The sequence below is a fragment of the Cercospora kikuchii genome (genome assembly GCF_019650295.1).
Source record: "Cercospora kikuchii DNA, contig_00003, whole genome shotgun sequence".
In the NCBI taxonomy this organism is placed as follows: Eukaryota; Fungi; Ascomycota; class Dothideomycetes; order Mycosphaerellales; family Mycosphaerellaceae; genus Cercospora; species Cercospora kikuchii.
In genome coordinates, this window is record NW_025408584.1 from 2,103,320 (window position 1) to 2,119,013 (window position 15,694).

At 53.8% G+C, this 15,694-nt stretch overlaps 2 protein-coding genes across 2 annotated transcripts; one reads left to right on the top strand and one right to left on the bottom strand.

Annotated features, from left to right (window-relative positions):
- Positions 1-91: 91 nt before the first annotated feature.
- Positions 92-1,371, bottom strand: CKM354_000522000 (uncharacterized protein; the record flags this gene model as incomplete). The annotated part of the gene is made up of 2 exons (XM_044800489.1): positions 92-417; positions 912-1,371. The coding sequence occupies 2 exons, from the start codon at positions 1,369-1,371 to the stop codon at positions 92-94; spliced, it is 786 nt and encodes a 261-aa protein (XP_044656424.1).
- Positions 1,372-3,407: 2,036 nt separating this feature from the next.
- CKM354_000522100 (uncharacterized protein) lies at positions 3,408-4,874 on the top strand (the record flags this gene model as incomplete). The annotated part of the gene is made up of 1 exon (XM_044800490.1): positions 3,408-4,874. The coding sequence occupies one exon, from the start codon at positions 3,408-3,410 to the stop codon at positions 4,872-4,874; it is 1,467 nt and encodes a 488-aa protein (XP_044656425.1).
- Between the last annotated feature and the right edge of the window lie 10,820 nt (positions 4,875-15,694).

Genomic DNA, 15,694 nt, shown 5'->3' on the forward strand with positions numbered 1-15,694 from the left:
CCGTACAAATTTGCGAAAAAACCCCACAAAACAAAAACGCCAAACGCCAAACGCCAGAACCCACTCCTCTCTCTCATCCTCCTCCTCTCCCTCACGGCCACGGTATCACCTTCCGGCGCCTCAGCTCGTCCAGCCAATTTTCGAAATCGACTAGCTCATGGGGTTTTGGCCAGTAAACCCCGAGGCGACTCATCACTTCCTCCACCGCGGTCCAGTCCCTCCCCCTGCTGTCTTTGAAGACCGCGCCAATGAGTGCCTCCATCGTCGTCGACTTCTCTTTCTCGCAAGGGGGAGGGGCCTGGTAGCCCTTCGCGGTGTAGAACCTCACCATGAGGTCCGTGAGGCCATTCTTATCTGCCGAATAGGCCAAAAATCTGTCTGTCGCGAGGGCCTTCCCGTGGAAGTCTTGCCAGTCGCCTGTAGATAGAAGAGCGTCGTTAGTCAACGCGGAACGGAGAAACAGGCCTATTATAAGGATGTGAATTTTTACTCGAACATATTGAGTGGGGAAGGGGTGTTCACTCTCCGAAGAAGCGTTTGGAGCTGTCCACTGGAGTGTTCCAGCTGTTGGCTTTCAGGTAGAGGTGGAAAGAGAAATAGACTGAGAAAGAGAGAAATGGTTTGCATGTCGAGGAGCAACGGGCATCGGAACTCCGACGAAGCGTCGTCAGCCGTTCTCCAGATCGCTTCACCCGTTGGTTTTCAATGCTATATGAGAAGAGAAAACAGATGCAAGTTGAAAGGCTTGAGGAGGCAGCGGCATCAGTACTCTCGAGGAAGCGTTGTTGTGTGCGCTTCGGAGGGTTGCATTCGTTGGCTTGGGACTGAATATAGAAACAGGGAAAGATTGAAAGGAGACAGGGAGATACCGGAAAAAAAGAGTGACTGAGAGATGGAAGATCATCACTTACTGACTGCCATCTGCTGCAGTTCGTTTTGAGTGTCAAACTCAAGACTCAAGACGGCGCTCGCGGCTTTATCGCCGACGATGGCGAGCACTTGGTTGGGCCATCTGGCACCGAAGGAAGCGCCACAATATGTGAGCGCTGTTGTCAAAAGTTTCTCGTCGGTGAAAATGTATTCGTAACCATCCGAGAAGAAAAGGCGGGAGTCGTACTCGCTCCAGTCGGCATCCACCTGCAGCCGCGGGCGAGGGGGGAGAGGCGTCTCTGGCGGGGCAGAAGCTGGCGGCGGAGGCGGAGGCGGAGGCGGAGCTTGCGGTGGTGGTGGTGGTGGTGGTGTCCCGTTTCTGCGGCCAGGAAAGCGAGGCGGCGGCAGGAAGGGCGAGTCTGGTGGCGGCGACGGCGAGAGCGAGGCGGAGGCCTTGCGCTTCGTGGTCGAGCGGACGGGAGTGACAGGGCGTGAAGACATCTTGCTGGCGATGTCGTTGTGTGCGTGCTGTTCTCCGGGTCCGTCGTGTCGAAGTCGAGTTTCCGTCACTGACATTGATCAAGTCAATCGACAGGGGTGGGCTAGTTCCCGCCATCCCGTCGCAACACAAACAGCTCTGTCAATTTCGACGGCAGCAGTGCGTGGAGATGTGCATATTCAACAGAAAGTCCTGCATCGAATTGCTGGAGGCAGGCACAACTGGACTTGCTTCTGGGCATTCGAGACGCTGCACAGGAAGCCGTTTGGCAATGTGGTGACTCCCATTTGGAGTTGCTATGCGAGACGCCGGTTTCGAGGCATTGGAGTCCTTTGCCAGATGGATAGCTGACACATGATAGTACAGTCTACGATCACGCTCAACCAGATGATCGATCCTCGAACGACAGGTATCGCGCGCAATCTCGCAGAACCGGAAATGGCTCCTCAATGGCTTCAATGCTCGATCCACAGCTATTCCTCCTACAATCGACGACTTACAGTGTCTCCCGAACTCTCAAATGCCGCGCACTCCCAATCGACCGATTCGAGACGCCTACGAGTCGTTGCTAGCTTGGTTATTGTCTCTCCAATTCGAAGGGGTGTGGAATCGTTGGCGAGGATCGAGATATCGAAGCATAACGCTTGGTCTTTGGCCGAACTTGTGACAGGTCTGAATCTTCAGTATGTTCAGGAGCTCGGCTAGCGCCACTGTACGACCGATTGTTCCAGAGCATATCCATCGTGTCATCAAAGAGGGGGAAACAAGGGTATTTTAACAGGCTCGCAAGAGAGGCCAGAAGCACATTGCACCTCGTTGCATCGGTCTTTGGGATCATGGGTCTCGCGCTTGCACCGCTTACGCTCCTCCACGTTGCAGAAGACCATTGCATCTCAAGGCGATGCTTTGGTATCTGCCACTGACCGGCTGCTCATTATGTGGTAGAGCGATGGTGGACGATGGGAAACTGATGCTGAAGCTCATGGGAGGCAAGTGAAGAGCAAGGGCTCTCTCGTCCTACGACGTCCTGGTCTATGTGGCCTGGATCTTCTGGAGCTCAATCTGCGGGTAGGAAACCGAATGCTGGTACACCCAGCCTGTACACCTCGAGGCCGCCTCTCAAGCCTGCACTCATGCTTCAGCACTTCACGAAGCAGTCCGACAACAGTATCCGAACCACAATCGACCGCCGGAATCGTGTCACGTGTGGCAACCATATGCCTCAGGACCACTGTGATCGTATGGCTGGGGTTGGGTTCTTCTGCCGTGCACTGAAAGGATGTGCTCTTGTGTCCACCAGTCTTGCAGCCCACACTCCATGCAGGCAATATGATAGCATATGAATGGCCTCCGCTGTGCTCGCAATCATCGCTGAGTATCGATCGATAGCCAGACCGCAAGTTTGTGTCGAGTCCCCATGCTCGGGATCTGTCCGCCGGGGCGCCAAGACTGACCTCCGAGCAATGCCGAAAGGGCAAGCTGGCAACAAAGTCCATCGAACACGATTTGTAGTCCCTCGCTTTCCATCGCGCGCATTTTCCAGCCCAGGCCTACCGCATGCCAATATATACAGGACAGAGATTGCAACAACGGCCTCCAATACCGAAGAGGTGAGGTCGGCAGGGCTCCGCAACCTTGCCAGAATCTCCGCGGATTCCCGTTTTTGTGACGACATGAAAGCGGTGCTAGTCTCAGCGTCCGACTTCGGGGAGGCCTCCTGACGGCACTTTGATGGGACGGCGTCAATGTGGGGTAACAGCCTTATCGATCGGTCGTGGCGCGGCGAGATGACGGGCCCATGGAAGCCGAAGGTAACCGTGGTCTCAATCCTGGATCGTGCTTTTGCCTGGCTGGTCACGATCACAAGTCAGCAAGAATGGCAGGCGTATATCAGGTGAACGCAGGTAGGTACCAGAACTCTCTTTGTCCTTCATCTCGCCTTCCACGCTCTTACTGTATTTCACTCCACGACATCTGCAGACCTATTCACCCAACCATCGAAATACACTAGCGAGCACTAGAGCGACAAAAACAAAATATGTCTGTCACCGTCAAGAGCTCCCGCGCTCTGGCAGCGACCAACATGATCTCCCGATCACGGCCAGCCACAGGCGTATGCAGGGCGGCGACGACACAGATTCGAGCACAGCATAGTGGGCGACGACGACTACACTCGACTTCCCACGAGAACAACGGCGTTGCCATTCCAAGCATTCCACAATCAGAGACCATCCCAACGTCATACAGCGCGCAATCGAACGCAGCAGCGACGGCGCCTCTGTCATGCCTCACATTGCCTGAAGTTCTGCGATCTTATCTCATCACCACGATGTCCTCATCCCCTGCCCTGCTGGGCGCGTCGACGAACCTGCTCCGGAAGATGCTCGAGTCCAAGAACCCGCTCTTCGATCTCGAGAAGAACCCTGTCATGCGCATCATCCTCTGGGAGACCTTCTACAAGCAGTTCTGTGCTGGTGCGGACAAGGACCAGATCTCGAAGCGATGCAACGAGCTTCGCGCTCAGGGATATTCGGGTGTCATTCTCGAGAATGCTCGCGAAGTGCTCAAGGATGAGGCTGGTCATGACGAGGCCGAAGATATCGCATACTGGAAGAAGGGCATGCTCGATACCATCGAGATGGCTGCTCCAGGCGACTTCTTGGGTCTCAAGTGGAGTGGCATGGGCAGCGCAGCCATGAACCGCATGGCAAAGGAGCAAGACCCATCACCTGATATGGCAGCTGCCATGCACGCTGTCAGCAAAGCCGCAGCAGCCAAGAACATTGGCCTCCTCCCATCTGCCGAGGAGACCTGGAATCTCCAAGGCTTCCACAACTGGTCTCTCATGATGCAACGCGAGTACAACACCAAAGGCAAGAGCACCATCTACACCACTTACCAGATGTACTTGAAGCAAGCGCCAGAGACTCTGAGCAAGCATCTCGAAATCGCCGAAGCGGAAGGCTTCACTCTCGGAGCTAAGCTCGTCCGTGGCGCTTACCTCGCATCCGAGCCTCGCCACCTCATCCATGACACGATTCAGGACACCCACCACGCCTACGATTCTGCAACTGCGGCCCTTATCAATCGCTCCTACGATTCATTCCTGCGCCCAGCGACCGCAGGCCAGACACTGTTCCCCAACATCAACGTCGTCGTCGCCTCCCACAATGCCAACACGGTCGAGAAGGCTCAGGCGCTCCGACAACAGCAAGCCCGCTCTGGACAAGAGCTGACTCCACTCGTCTACGCTCAACTCCAAGGCATGGCAGACGAAGTCTCGTGCAAGCTTTTGGCCAATGCCAAAGCAGCAAAGGACGATCCGAATGCAGTTCAGGAGAAGGTGTTCAAGCTGACTGTGTGGGGCACCATGCAAGAAGCTCTGAACTACCTCTTACGACGTGCAGCTGAGAACAAAGATGCAGCAAGCAGGACTGGAGAGACGAGAGCTGCGATGCAGGCCGAGTTGGTGAGAAGGTGCAAAGCCACGCTCGGCATGGCCTAGACGTTAAGTCTCTTTTTGGTGTGGAGGACTGTTTATGATATGATGAAATGATGTTGCATTCTGTTTGATTGGCCAGTGTGGCAAGAATCGCATGGAGCATAAGCATGGGCATAGCAAGTTTGGCGCTGGTGGAATGATGAAATGAGTTTTTTGAGCGAGGAGTCTCGGGTCCAAAGGGTTTATTAGAAGCATCGCGTGTAGCGCAACTCTTCACAGAGTAGATTGGAGCAAGTTCTATTGACAATCATTCAAAATTTTGACAGACCTCATGCAATGTTTCTATCTAGATAACACTGCGCAAGACTAACATTTCGACTTGCACTGTTCACAGCGACGCTTGTACTTGAGATCACTCAAGTAACACTAAACCTCCTTCAGAGACATCACATACTCTCTATGTTTGTGTCTACAGTACGACCCTGTCTCGCCTCCCGGTCAGAAAAGGCACATGGCACGCATGCATGCATGCACCACGCAGGAACCGAAGAAAGTTGCCTTGTTCGGTGGTTGGTGGCGCACGGTAGAGCCTCGCACTCCATTCCCGACAGGCATGTCCCCACACACCCTTGCCAAAATTTCTCCTCTGGTCAGCTTCGGACTTGATCTCCGACAAGCTTTGTTGCTCTCTATTCCTTGCTCTGCTGTGAACGTGACAGTTTGTCTCGCCTCATCTATGGAGTCTTTGCTCATTTGAGCTTACGTTTTGCTTTTGTGGTGTTCGGTCCTTTTGGAGATTGGATTTTATGGAGTGTGGAATCTGGAAGGCGGGCGGAATTCGTTCATCGCTGTTCTGTTATGTAGAGGTCTCTATATACTGGGAATATGCTTGTTGTGGTGAGCAAGGAGTGTATCTTTTCAAGATGTTGTGCGTCTCACTGAGGCGGCAACGAAACCCTGCTATCTCGTCATTTTGTCTTGATAAGCAGATAGACTATGCTTATCATCATGCTTTCTTCCACGCTACGTGTCCGGTGTGTGAGATCTCTTGCCCCCTGCTCGCAAGATCCGGTGTCTGAGATGCCATCTGGTTTGTTATCAAAAGGCCGAAGGTAAGCGGCGCTTAAGCAAGAGCACAGATGGGAAGGTGTTGTGGGGTGTCTCGTGTCCTTCAGAATCCTGGCGATTTTATGTTGTAATGTATTCGACGCGCGTTGAGCGCTCGGAGGTGCGCAGAGAGATGGAGCTAGCGTGGCGGCGTGGGTGGAGTCCCAGAGGCGGCGGAGCGCGGTGGAAAGCCGCTTGAACCGGGACTGGGATAGGAGGAGGGCGGAGGTCGGATTACTGATGAGCTCTGATGCCGCGGAACATCTTTCGGCGATTCGATTGAGAGCTGGTGATGCGTACTGCTGAATATAGTCAGAGCATCGAGTGCTGAGTCTTGAGAGAAAACAGTGAAAGAGAGGTACTGTAGGCACATCACAAGGCCGTGGCATGCCTTCGAACAGAAAAGCATGTCCGATGTGGGCGATACTGCGCCTCCTTTTACACAAGCTGCCACCTTTATGATGTTCGTTTCAGCGTGTGCATACTGATGGCTGGCAAAGCGCTTTGCTGTATCCCATTCTTCTCACCTTCCGCCTCAATCCGTTCTCGACGGCAGCGGTCTAAATGCGAAATGTGCTCTAAATTCGTCAATGTAGTCACGAGCGGACTATGCGTTTCCTTGTGGCGTAGCTCTCAACAGTGACCGTGTTTCCCGAACTTACCCTTACCTGACGCCGCCGCATTGGTTGGCTTTGGAAGTCATTCCTGGGCAGCCTTTCCGCATGAGCGTAGGCGAATCAATGAACATATCTATCCTCCAGCTTCAAAGTAGTACCGAGAGAGAACCGACTTGCGCTCGACTTTCCGTTGGGGCAAGCTCGAGGCCTGGAGAATTTAGAGTTGTCCAGAAGAAGTGTTCGACGCAGTGGCCTTCAGGTTCGAATGCTCTGCTGGTTGTCACGCGTGCGAATCGGTAGCCGCTGACCTGAAGGTGCTGGGCTTTTTGTGGGCGGCGAAGTGGCGATATTGAGGACAGGCTCGAGCTGGGCAACCGCGATACAGCCTTGTGCCGCAAGTTGTCAGGTGGACTAGGAGGAGGCTTTGAAGCTACTGGGTATCGTGGTGCCGCGGCCATCGTATTGCTGCTGTCCGCACAGAGACAGTCAGAATCATCAAAGCTCGTGGGCGCTGCGATGCTGGCGTATCGGATCGGGTAGCGGCGGTGGTACTGAGCGAGTGCACTCCGAGCTGGACGTATGAGCTTTTGTGGAATGGCTGCGGGACTTTGTTGTGATGCTGCTCCGTGGAATGTGGAGCTGTTGTTGTATTTGGCGCGCAGGCTCGCATCTCGCCCTCCTGAGGCGGTGAAGCCGCCGGAAGACCTCGCGCGGCATCCTGAGTCTCATGTGGCCCTCCCCGAAGCCATTTCGCTGCTGTTCCGGCGTTGTCGTGCCAATGCCGGCGTCGGAGGGCAAAGATATGAGTGGGGCTTGGCGTCGCTGTGAGCCCTTCGTGTTGTTCGCCAGCCCACCAGTTCACCACCATCGCCAGCTTCATCGCCCTACAACACCACCCACGACGCCTTCGAGCCGTCAAACACGTGCGGCGCTGCATCTGTGAGCATCCCCGATGCTCATAGTGTTGCGTTCGTGTCTTCGCGTCGCCTGGCGGCCGAGCAGTGAGGCGGCGGAGGAAATCTGCCTCGATCTGACAGCTTCCAGCCGGCTTCCAGCTCACTCAACCACCACCATCCAGCCTCATAACACCGCGCACAACACTCGCAAACCATGGCGCTCACTTCGCGCTGCATCTGCAAGCTCTTGCGATGCTGCGCGTGTGATGCTCGTGTGTTGGCGACGTGTTGTGGTGGAGATATGAGCCTGGAGGGCAAACTTCTTCGCCGAAGTCGAGCTTCCAGCTCCGCTCCAACTCACTCCAACGCACCAACACCACCTCACCACATCATCAACACCCTCCGCTGACCATCCAAACACCGCCGCGCTCCATCTATGAAGCCATCTGGTGCTCAGCGTGTGTCCTGCACATGTCTGCGGCACCGGGTGGTGGAGATATGGCCGGTGGAGGGAAGCGCTTCCGGCTTCGTCGCAGCTTCTTCTCCCCTCCCTCCACGACCACACCTTACCGCAGCAGCAGCAACACCTTCTCATGCCTTCACAGCGGCTGCCGCAACCGTCAGAATGAGGCGGCAGATGGTACATCGACTGGCGCTGACCGACACTGACTTGACAGAAAATAGCGACCTCCGCCGTCCGCCGTCAAGAATTTGGCAGGCCTTCGACAACACCTCCTCGACACATAGCGGGAAGATCTCCGGACTTCTCTCACTGTAAACCGCCTACCGACAACGCCCGACGTATGGCTATCATGCCTCCACATCGCCACGAACCCTCGAGTCGAGAAAACCACCCTCGATCAAAGACCTTTGACCTCGAACAACGCGACAACGCCAAAGTACTTGAACAGTGTTCTACGCGCAGGCAACGACATGGTATTCGCTCATGAGTACGCGGGACCTTTTACACCCCTCTCATCGCAAGAGCGGGAGTGAACTTGAGCAAGAGTAGGGCAGGCTGCACTCAGCAGGAGACAAGCTGGCCACAACACCAATACTCATGTCGATTGACTGAGCAGCCATCATAAGAGCCGGTTCCAGCAGGACACACTTTTCCCAAGTGCTGAATTGCGGTCATGGACAAGCTCACGTGACTGGCATTTCCGTCCTGCTTGCCCAATCTCAGAAGACGTACGAGAAGGACGAAAGCTGTGCAGTACTGCATGGACACTGCTATCCCCCATCCATTGGCCTTTGGCCGGTGGTGGGGATGGTGGTGGGTCGTCGTTCCTTTTTACATTCCATTCTCTGTCCTCCGGCTGGCGGCTGTGAGCTCTTCGGCCAGTGTAAGTCCAGTCTTCCCCTTGGTCTTTCATCTTTGCTTTCAGCTGGCATCTGCGAGCCTTATGGCCAGTGCAAGTCCAGTCTACCCACCTTGCATTTGATTTCCGGGCGGTCGTGTGCTTATGCCGGCATAAGTCCTTTGCCCGCCGTGAGCGTCTCGCCGGCGAGAGCTATACTCTCTGCTTCAACATCTTTTCATCCTGCACCTTGCCTCTACCGGTGTGCCTCTCAGGCCCGGCAGCTTTGGCATCTCTTTCGGCAGCGGTGAGCCATGTGCCCGTGTAAGACCAAGATTAATCTTATTCTCATCCGTCGATGGCATCGGTGAGCCATGCGCCCGTGTGAGACCACGACTACTCTTCTTTTATCTTGCTTCAGCAGTGAGACTCAGGTCCTGCATCAACAGCAATGTCCTCATGCGGACACCAACATCGACATCGCAATACAACTGAGAGATCTTCGAAGGCCGAGAAACGACGGCCTTGAGCGAAGAGCCATGTGCTCCACAAGCAGCGGCTCCATTCTGTTCCGGCTTTCTTTCCGTATCATCAACCCTTTCAGCTGCTTGGTACTCGTATACGTTCCGGAAACACCTGGGCACTCGCCGACAAAGACTCTCATGACCCGCAAGCAGCGCCTTGTACTTCTCTTGGAAGTCTCGTAAGTCGCCCTTGCAGGACTTGATTGAGTCGAGCCAAGCGCTTTCGAAGCTGCAACTTGAAGTACTTCTCTTGGAAGTCTCTTGTCCTGCAGTGGAAAGAGTAAGGGGCTCATTGTCTGGCTTTTCCTTTCCTCTTATCTCGTATGCCGGCCTGGGAATGCTGTGTATATTCCACGCCTTCTCAGAGAGCCCAAGGCAAAGGGCAAAGTATGTCAGACGCCGCCTTTTTTCCCTTGACTTTTATCTCTTCCAGAGCAGTCGACATGATCTTCTGTCCTGCCATTTTTGTTTACAGTCCTTCCACGAACTCCAGTTGACTCAGCCTTCGTGGCTGGATATGTCCTGGGAGTGTTGCTTCAACATCGACACCATACATCTTGCTTGTCACAGCGGAGAGCTCCTTGGCCCGCTGACAGGCAGCGCTCAAAAGACACGGATCACAGGCATTCAAGTTCGATCAAGACTACCCACGGCTTTGTGCCACAAGCAAGACAAGAAAATGTTCAAGATATGCACAACCTGCACGACGAGCAAGACACGCAGATATTGCAAGCCGATTACATGATGAGATGGCCGGTTGTGATTGGGATGTACTCTCGTGCTCCTTTCATTGCCGTGCGCCAGTGGTATGCGTGGGTGGAAGCTTGGTGGCGCTGCCATTGGGAGCCTCATGGAGCAACGCAAGAACAGATCTGGCTCAGAGAATGTTATGGGCAAGCTTGCTGGTGGTTTTGTGGTAAGGCGTGAACTGTTTATGGGGAGCTCTCTTACTTGGGGGTTCAGACACGATGCAGGATACCTCCGTGTCTCGGAAAAGTCGCCATCTGCTGTTTTGTGACCGGGCTCGACATTCGGTGGACGCACGATGGGTTACGCTGGTGTGCAGTTTTGCCCAGTTTCGCTCAATCTGCTCAGCAAGTTGCGGGACTTTCAAGAGGGTCACGGAGTGTTGGAGGTCTGGCATTAGACTGTGCTGGTGAGCAACCTTGCCCAGCCTTGTTGGATCCGCTCAGCAAGTTGCGGGACTTGGAATATCAGAAGGATAATGGAGCGTTGGAGGTCTGGTAATTGACTGTGCTGATGAGCAATCCTGCCCAACATTGTTTGATCTGCTCAGCCAGTGGCAGAACTTGGGATCACGCGGGCCGTGGAGTGGTGGAGGTCTGGCGATAGGCTGTGCTGGTGTGCAACCTTGCCCAGCGTTGTTTGATCTGCTCAGCCGGTGATGGAGGTGTAAGCCAAGGGACCAGGCAGTGTTGAATATCTGACAATGAGTTGCGCTGGTGTGCAATCTTGCCCAGCTCTGCTTCTCTGCCGATTAGGAGGACTGGAAACAAGGACGAATTCGAAGAATCGATGCTTTCGGTCATATATGAACCTGTTTGCCCTGCACGGCCAACAGCAAGGTCCAGAGGCAGACCATGGAGCTTTGGTGAATGTGGGTTGGACGATGTAAGTTGTGGGCTTGCTACCGGGGCCTTGAGCAGGCGAAGAATTGTCACGCAAGATATAAGAGTCGGCGCTGCAGACTCTACTTGAAGCACTTGCATTTGGGGTCGGGACCGATCTTCTTGAAGGCCAGCAAAGGAGAGAGACGACACGATTGTGCTCCAAGGACTGCAGAGTCATGCGGCTTGATGAAGGAGAATTGATGCGCAGCGTTTTTCAATATACAGCTGCAAGATATGTTGCTGTCCAGAGGGAGGAGTGGATATTTTGTGAGAGCGAATTGAGCATTCTGCACCTCGCCGGAATTTGACGAGCCGACTTCTGACTGCCTATGTTCTTGGATGTCTCTTGGACTTGTGCACGGTCTTGCTTCTGTGGTTCTCCGGCTTCCTGTCACGCTCTCCGTTTCAACCTTGATCCTTCTCTTCTGCTCTGAGCGAGATTGCAGAGAGTCCGTGTCCTTGCCTCTCGGAGATACGTTGCGAAGTTGAACATGTTTCGGCCTTGAGGGGATACTGGCGAGTACGAGAGCGGCGAGACCGCTGGTTCAAGCAGGCTGAGTCTTGATATCTCGCTGGTGAAGGAGGACCCTGCTCTTCGTGTCTTCCTGCAAAGTGGCCAGGTCTCGCTGCAAACCCGTTCGGAAGACGTTCTTCGGCAGCGTCGAACAATCGCTTTGGCGCATGGAGGCATGCCTCTCGGTCGCGTCACTTCGCAACTGGTTGTGGTGGCTACGAGAAGCCTCTGCTTCGTTCTCAAAGCATCGAGAGGACATTTGTCTGGGAGCAATGTATTGTCCCTCGTGTTCGCGGCTGTGTCCTGCCCTCTCAAAGATCCTTGAGTTTCACTGGCCTGCACCTCCAAGGTATAATATCCCACTACTGTTACCCACGTGCGAAAGCCTTGGCCAGAGCTTGCCTTTGTGTCGCCAGAACCGAACCAGGTAGAACACTGCTTCGCGTCGATCAAGAGCACGCGTTGCGTAAGGCTGTCGAGACAGGAAGGCAAAGGAGTCGTCCGGCGATGCTGCGGCGCTGCTCATGTTGGAGACATGCCAGGAGTGATAGGGCGAGTTGAGGGCTACTGACTGCAATCGCTTCACGGTCTTGGAAAAGAGACATATCGCCTCCCGGAAACAAGCGCCGCCATCCAGCCTCGCCGTCGGGTCCATTAGAAAGGCCAATGGCTCGCGTGGGACGGTTCGAAATGGCTGCTGGTGCCTTTGGAACCACGCAGTTGGCATCTCGTGGTGTGGACGTCCGCCCGCAACCATCAGCCTGTGTCCCATCGCCTCATCCTTGTCACCCCTCATCTCTCTTCCGCCTACGTTGTGCCAATCTCCACCGAAGATCATTGTGTGTCTCGCTCTTGCCGTCTCGATGGTCGCTTTTGCCACTGCTTGGCGGTGCGCTGGACCTGTACATGCTCGACCAGTCTTCTCCACCGCGGTGGACCATTCCAGAGCTTTCAATCGTACTCAGGTAGTGCCGTAGTAGCGGTCAGAGGTCTCAAATGGCGGTGTCGATGTTGCAGAGGCCTCGGAGGCGTTGGACGGGCGGAGATCTTCCTCAAGCGGTGGGATCAGCACGATTTTCGTGCGGTCAGGGCTCTCAGTCAAGCGTGTACGGCGTTGAGATGACTTGAAATACATTCAATGGCTCGTGGGTGCGGTCGAAGCGCGATTTCCTGGCGTGGTTCTGCACTGGAGTTGTGTGTCGGGAACGGATTTGCCAAACAGCCTGCGGCTTGCTCAGCTGCACACCCTTTGCTCACAAGCAAAATCATGCACACAGCGCCTAAGACGCAAAGAATCATCAAAATTACCATCATGGGCATCAGAAAGCACCACAGAACAAAGAGGTATCTATGTGACGGCAACATTCGCGAACGTGGTACTAAACCTCGTCACTGAAGGAAAGGCTACATTTGAAAGCAGCAACACCACCACCCACTACGCGCATCCTCCGATCACCCTTGGCTCTGGCGCTATCCTCAGATGCGCCATCCACCAGGGCCTTCCTGGCACTTCTTTCCACCGCGAGATATGTGGCGATCATTGGACAAAGACGAAGGCGGACAAGGCGGGCACAGGAGAGGAAGAGGCGGACAACTCTCCACTCGACAGTGAGCGAGTACGCCGTGATCGGGACAAGTATCTGCTCAATGCACTTGAATGTCTAATTGAGCAGATATTTATCCCGATCATGACGTGCTCGCCCGTCGTGGGGTGATCGATCATTGCCATGTGTGCCGAATCTCTTGTCATTGTATGGGCAATTCAACAGCGCTTCGATAAGTTTGCTTCCACGACGCTTCCAACGGCACCCGGTACCCCTGCAAGGACGATGAAGTGACGAGGAGGCGCCCATACTTGATTGAAATCCTGGAACGGCACTGGACTTGCTGGTTCTGACTGCACGAATGAGGTAAGAGTACCGTGATCAAGCGCAGGCTAGTGCGTTACCGTCTGCTTCCACTTTCCACCTTTCAAAGACTTTACTGATGGGTAAGAGGTTGGAACGTGAGATGTATCTCGTCAACGGCTTCCACAGCGTACTCCTTGCCCAACTCGATTGAAGCAAACTTTCTGGAGCCTCGTAACAGCACTACGAACTTCGACCTGTCGAATGTCACTGCAATCAACAATCGAGAATTCTTCGCCAGCGGTCCCAATCAGCAATGCATCGAGACCGTACAACGGGCGGATCCCTACCAAAGCTTCGAGCTCGTTTCCACAGTGCCAGTGGCAGCAAGTATGGACAGTCGACTGCACGGAGATACACATGATAGAAACATCGAGCACACATTCAGGCAGCGAAGATCGATGGCAGCAGCGTCTCCTCAAGTTCCGTATGCGTATGCTCACGCTACACAGATCATTCTACGTGAGTCTCAGGTATCCGAGACTTTTCCCCAGGATCACGGGTGCACGTTTACTTATACGGGCGCTTGTGCAGCCTAGTGCATGTAACAACAAGAGGTGTGAGCTTTCCGCACTCAACAATGGCTCAGGACAACCTTTGATCCAGGCGATATGACTGCAGGACATTCTCCTGCTCCCAAACAACTCTGTTTTCCATTGCGAGCTGGAACAAAAGCTAGCACTCGGGCAATTTGACTAATCAACGACAAATCGACCGAGGTACAAAACAGTCTTCCATATTTTACCGCACACGACAAATCAATCTGGCCTGCTCCAGCGCTCGGCTCGCCTGCTCAAAAAATATGCCTACATCAATGACGGCTGCTCTGATCACCTGTCCTGGCAGGAGCCGCCTCAGATCATTCAGCATCATGTCTTGGGGCCCGTTCGACTTGAAGTTGCCTTTCCTGCAACGCAATCAGCGATGACGGCAAAGTAAAGAGGAATCGTGAAGCTTTCAATCGGAATCACAAGGCACCTTCAAGAACACGGATGGAAGAGCCCGCAGATCGAAGGCGAACGCGCTTCAAGGTAACCAAGATGCTAAGATCTTGAACCACATACTCGCGCTACACAGCTCGTGCTTCGCGGATCTCGCATGTCTTAGAATGTCTCAGGGTAGAATATGAGCTCCACCGACCCGCACGCTTGTGCAAGCGGTGTGATTGTTCATTCAGGGGCTACCAGCATTGCGCATCCTGACATGGTGTAACATGCCACATGAGTCCGAAGATATATATACGTCTGAGCTTCCAGCTTCTGTTGTCCTCTACATCGCAGCACCAGACCTAAGAGGACAACTACAACACAGAGAGTTGATTAGTGAACTACGTCTGAATCCCAGCCTTTCCGGTTCATGCGAATTCCACCGATCATTTTCGTTCCATCTAGTGTCCACATAAAAACCTCGCGAACATGAAGCTCGCGTCGATGCTCTTCGTCGCCATTACCGCAATCCTGGCTGTGCCAGCTCAAGCGCGAGATCCAATGGTATTGTGATCATTCCCAAATGTGTTGCCCATCGCGCTGACGCAAAACACGACAGCCATGCCTTTACAACTTGGAGTGCGAACACTGTGGGGGATTCTGCGTGGGTAGTGTTATTGGTGGTTGGGCCGGCGATGGGACACCTATAAAGGAGAAAAAGGCTATTGCAACTGTGGTTTTCGCTGATAGGAGTGGGTGTGTAGAGTTTGGTGGTTGAATTGGAGACGTCGAACACGAGTCCGTTGACATGGGATTGTATACTTTGCGTTGTGCCGGTCGATTCGAAGAAGGAGCATACGAAGTGGTATCGTGAAATGGTCGAGGAGAGGGTGATAGATCACTGAACGGGAGGAGGATCCGGCAGTCGTACCTGTGAGTGACTTCTCGGATCTTAGCTGCTGAACAAGCATAGTTAGCCATTGGAGCAGGACCTTGATGAGATCTGTGAAGTAGACTATAAGCTTGAGATTGACGTCGGCCGAGACCTTCAGTAGCTCATCAGCCAGAGACGTACTACGCTGAGAACCGCGGACTCTAGTATGAACAGCCGAGGATCATATGGCATTTGGAGACTTGCCATTGTAACCTTTCAAGGCGCAAGAAGTCAGGACAGTGCACAGCAGGAGTCCTCGAACGGTACACAATGAAAGTAGCAAAAGAGTATCTGCTAATTGCCCGCAGAAATACTGTGCTGTATTATCTGTTCGGTGGAGGGTAAAAGCTTCTGACCGGTTATCCAGTGCTGCTGCAATGCGTGAACAACTATCTGCCACTACAGACTCCTCGCGCCTGTAGAACAGGCGAATGTTCTAGGTGCGGAAGAATGTTCCCTGTCTGATCTTTCCTGCTCTTGCCCTCTTGCTCTCATATACACTCGTTCGAATGAATGTAATTTGCAG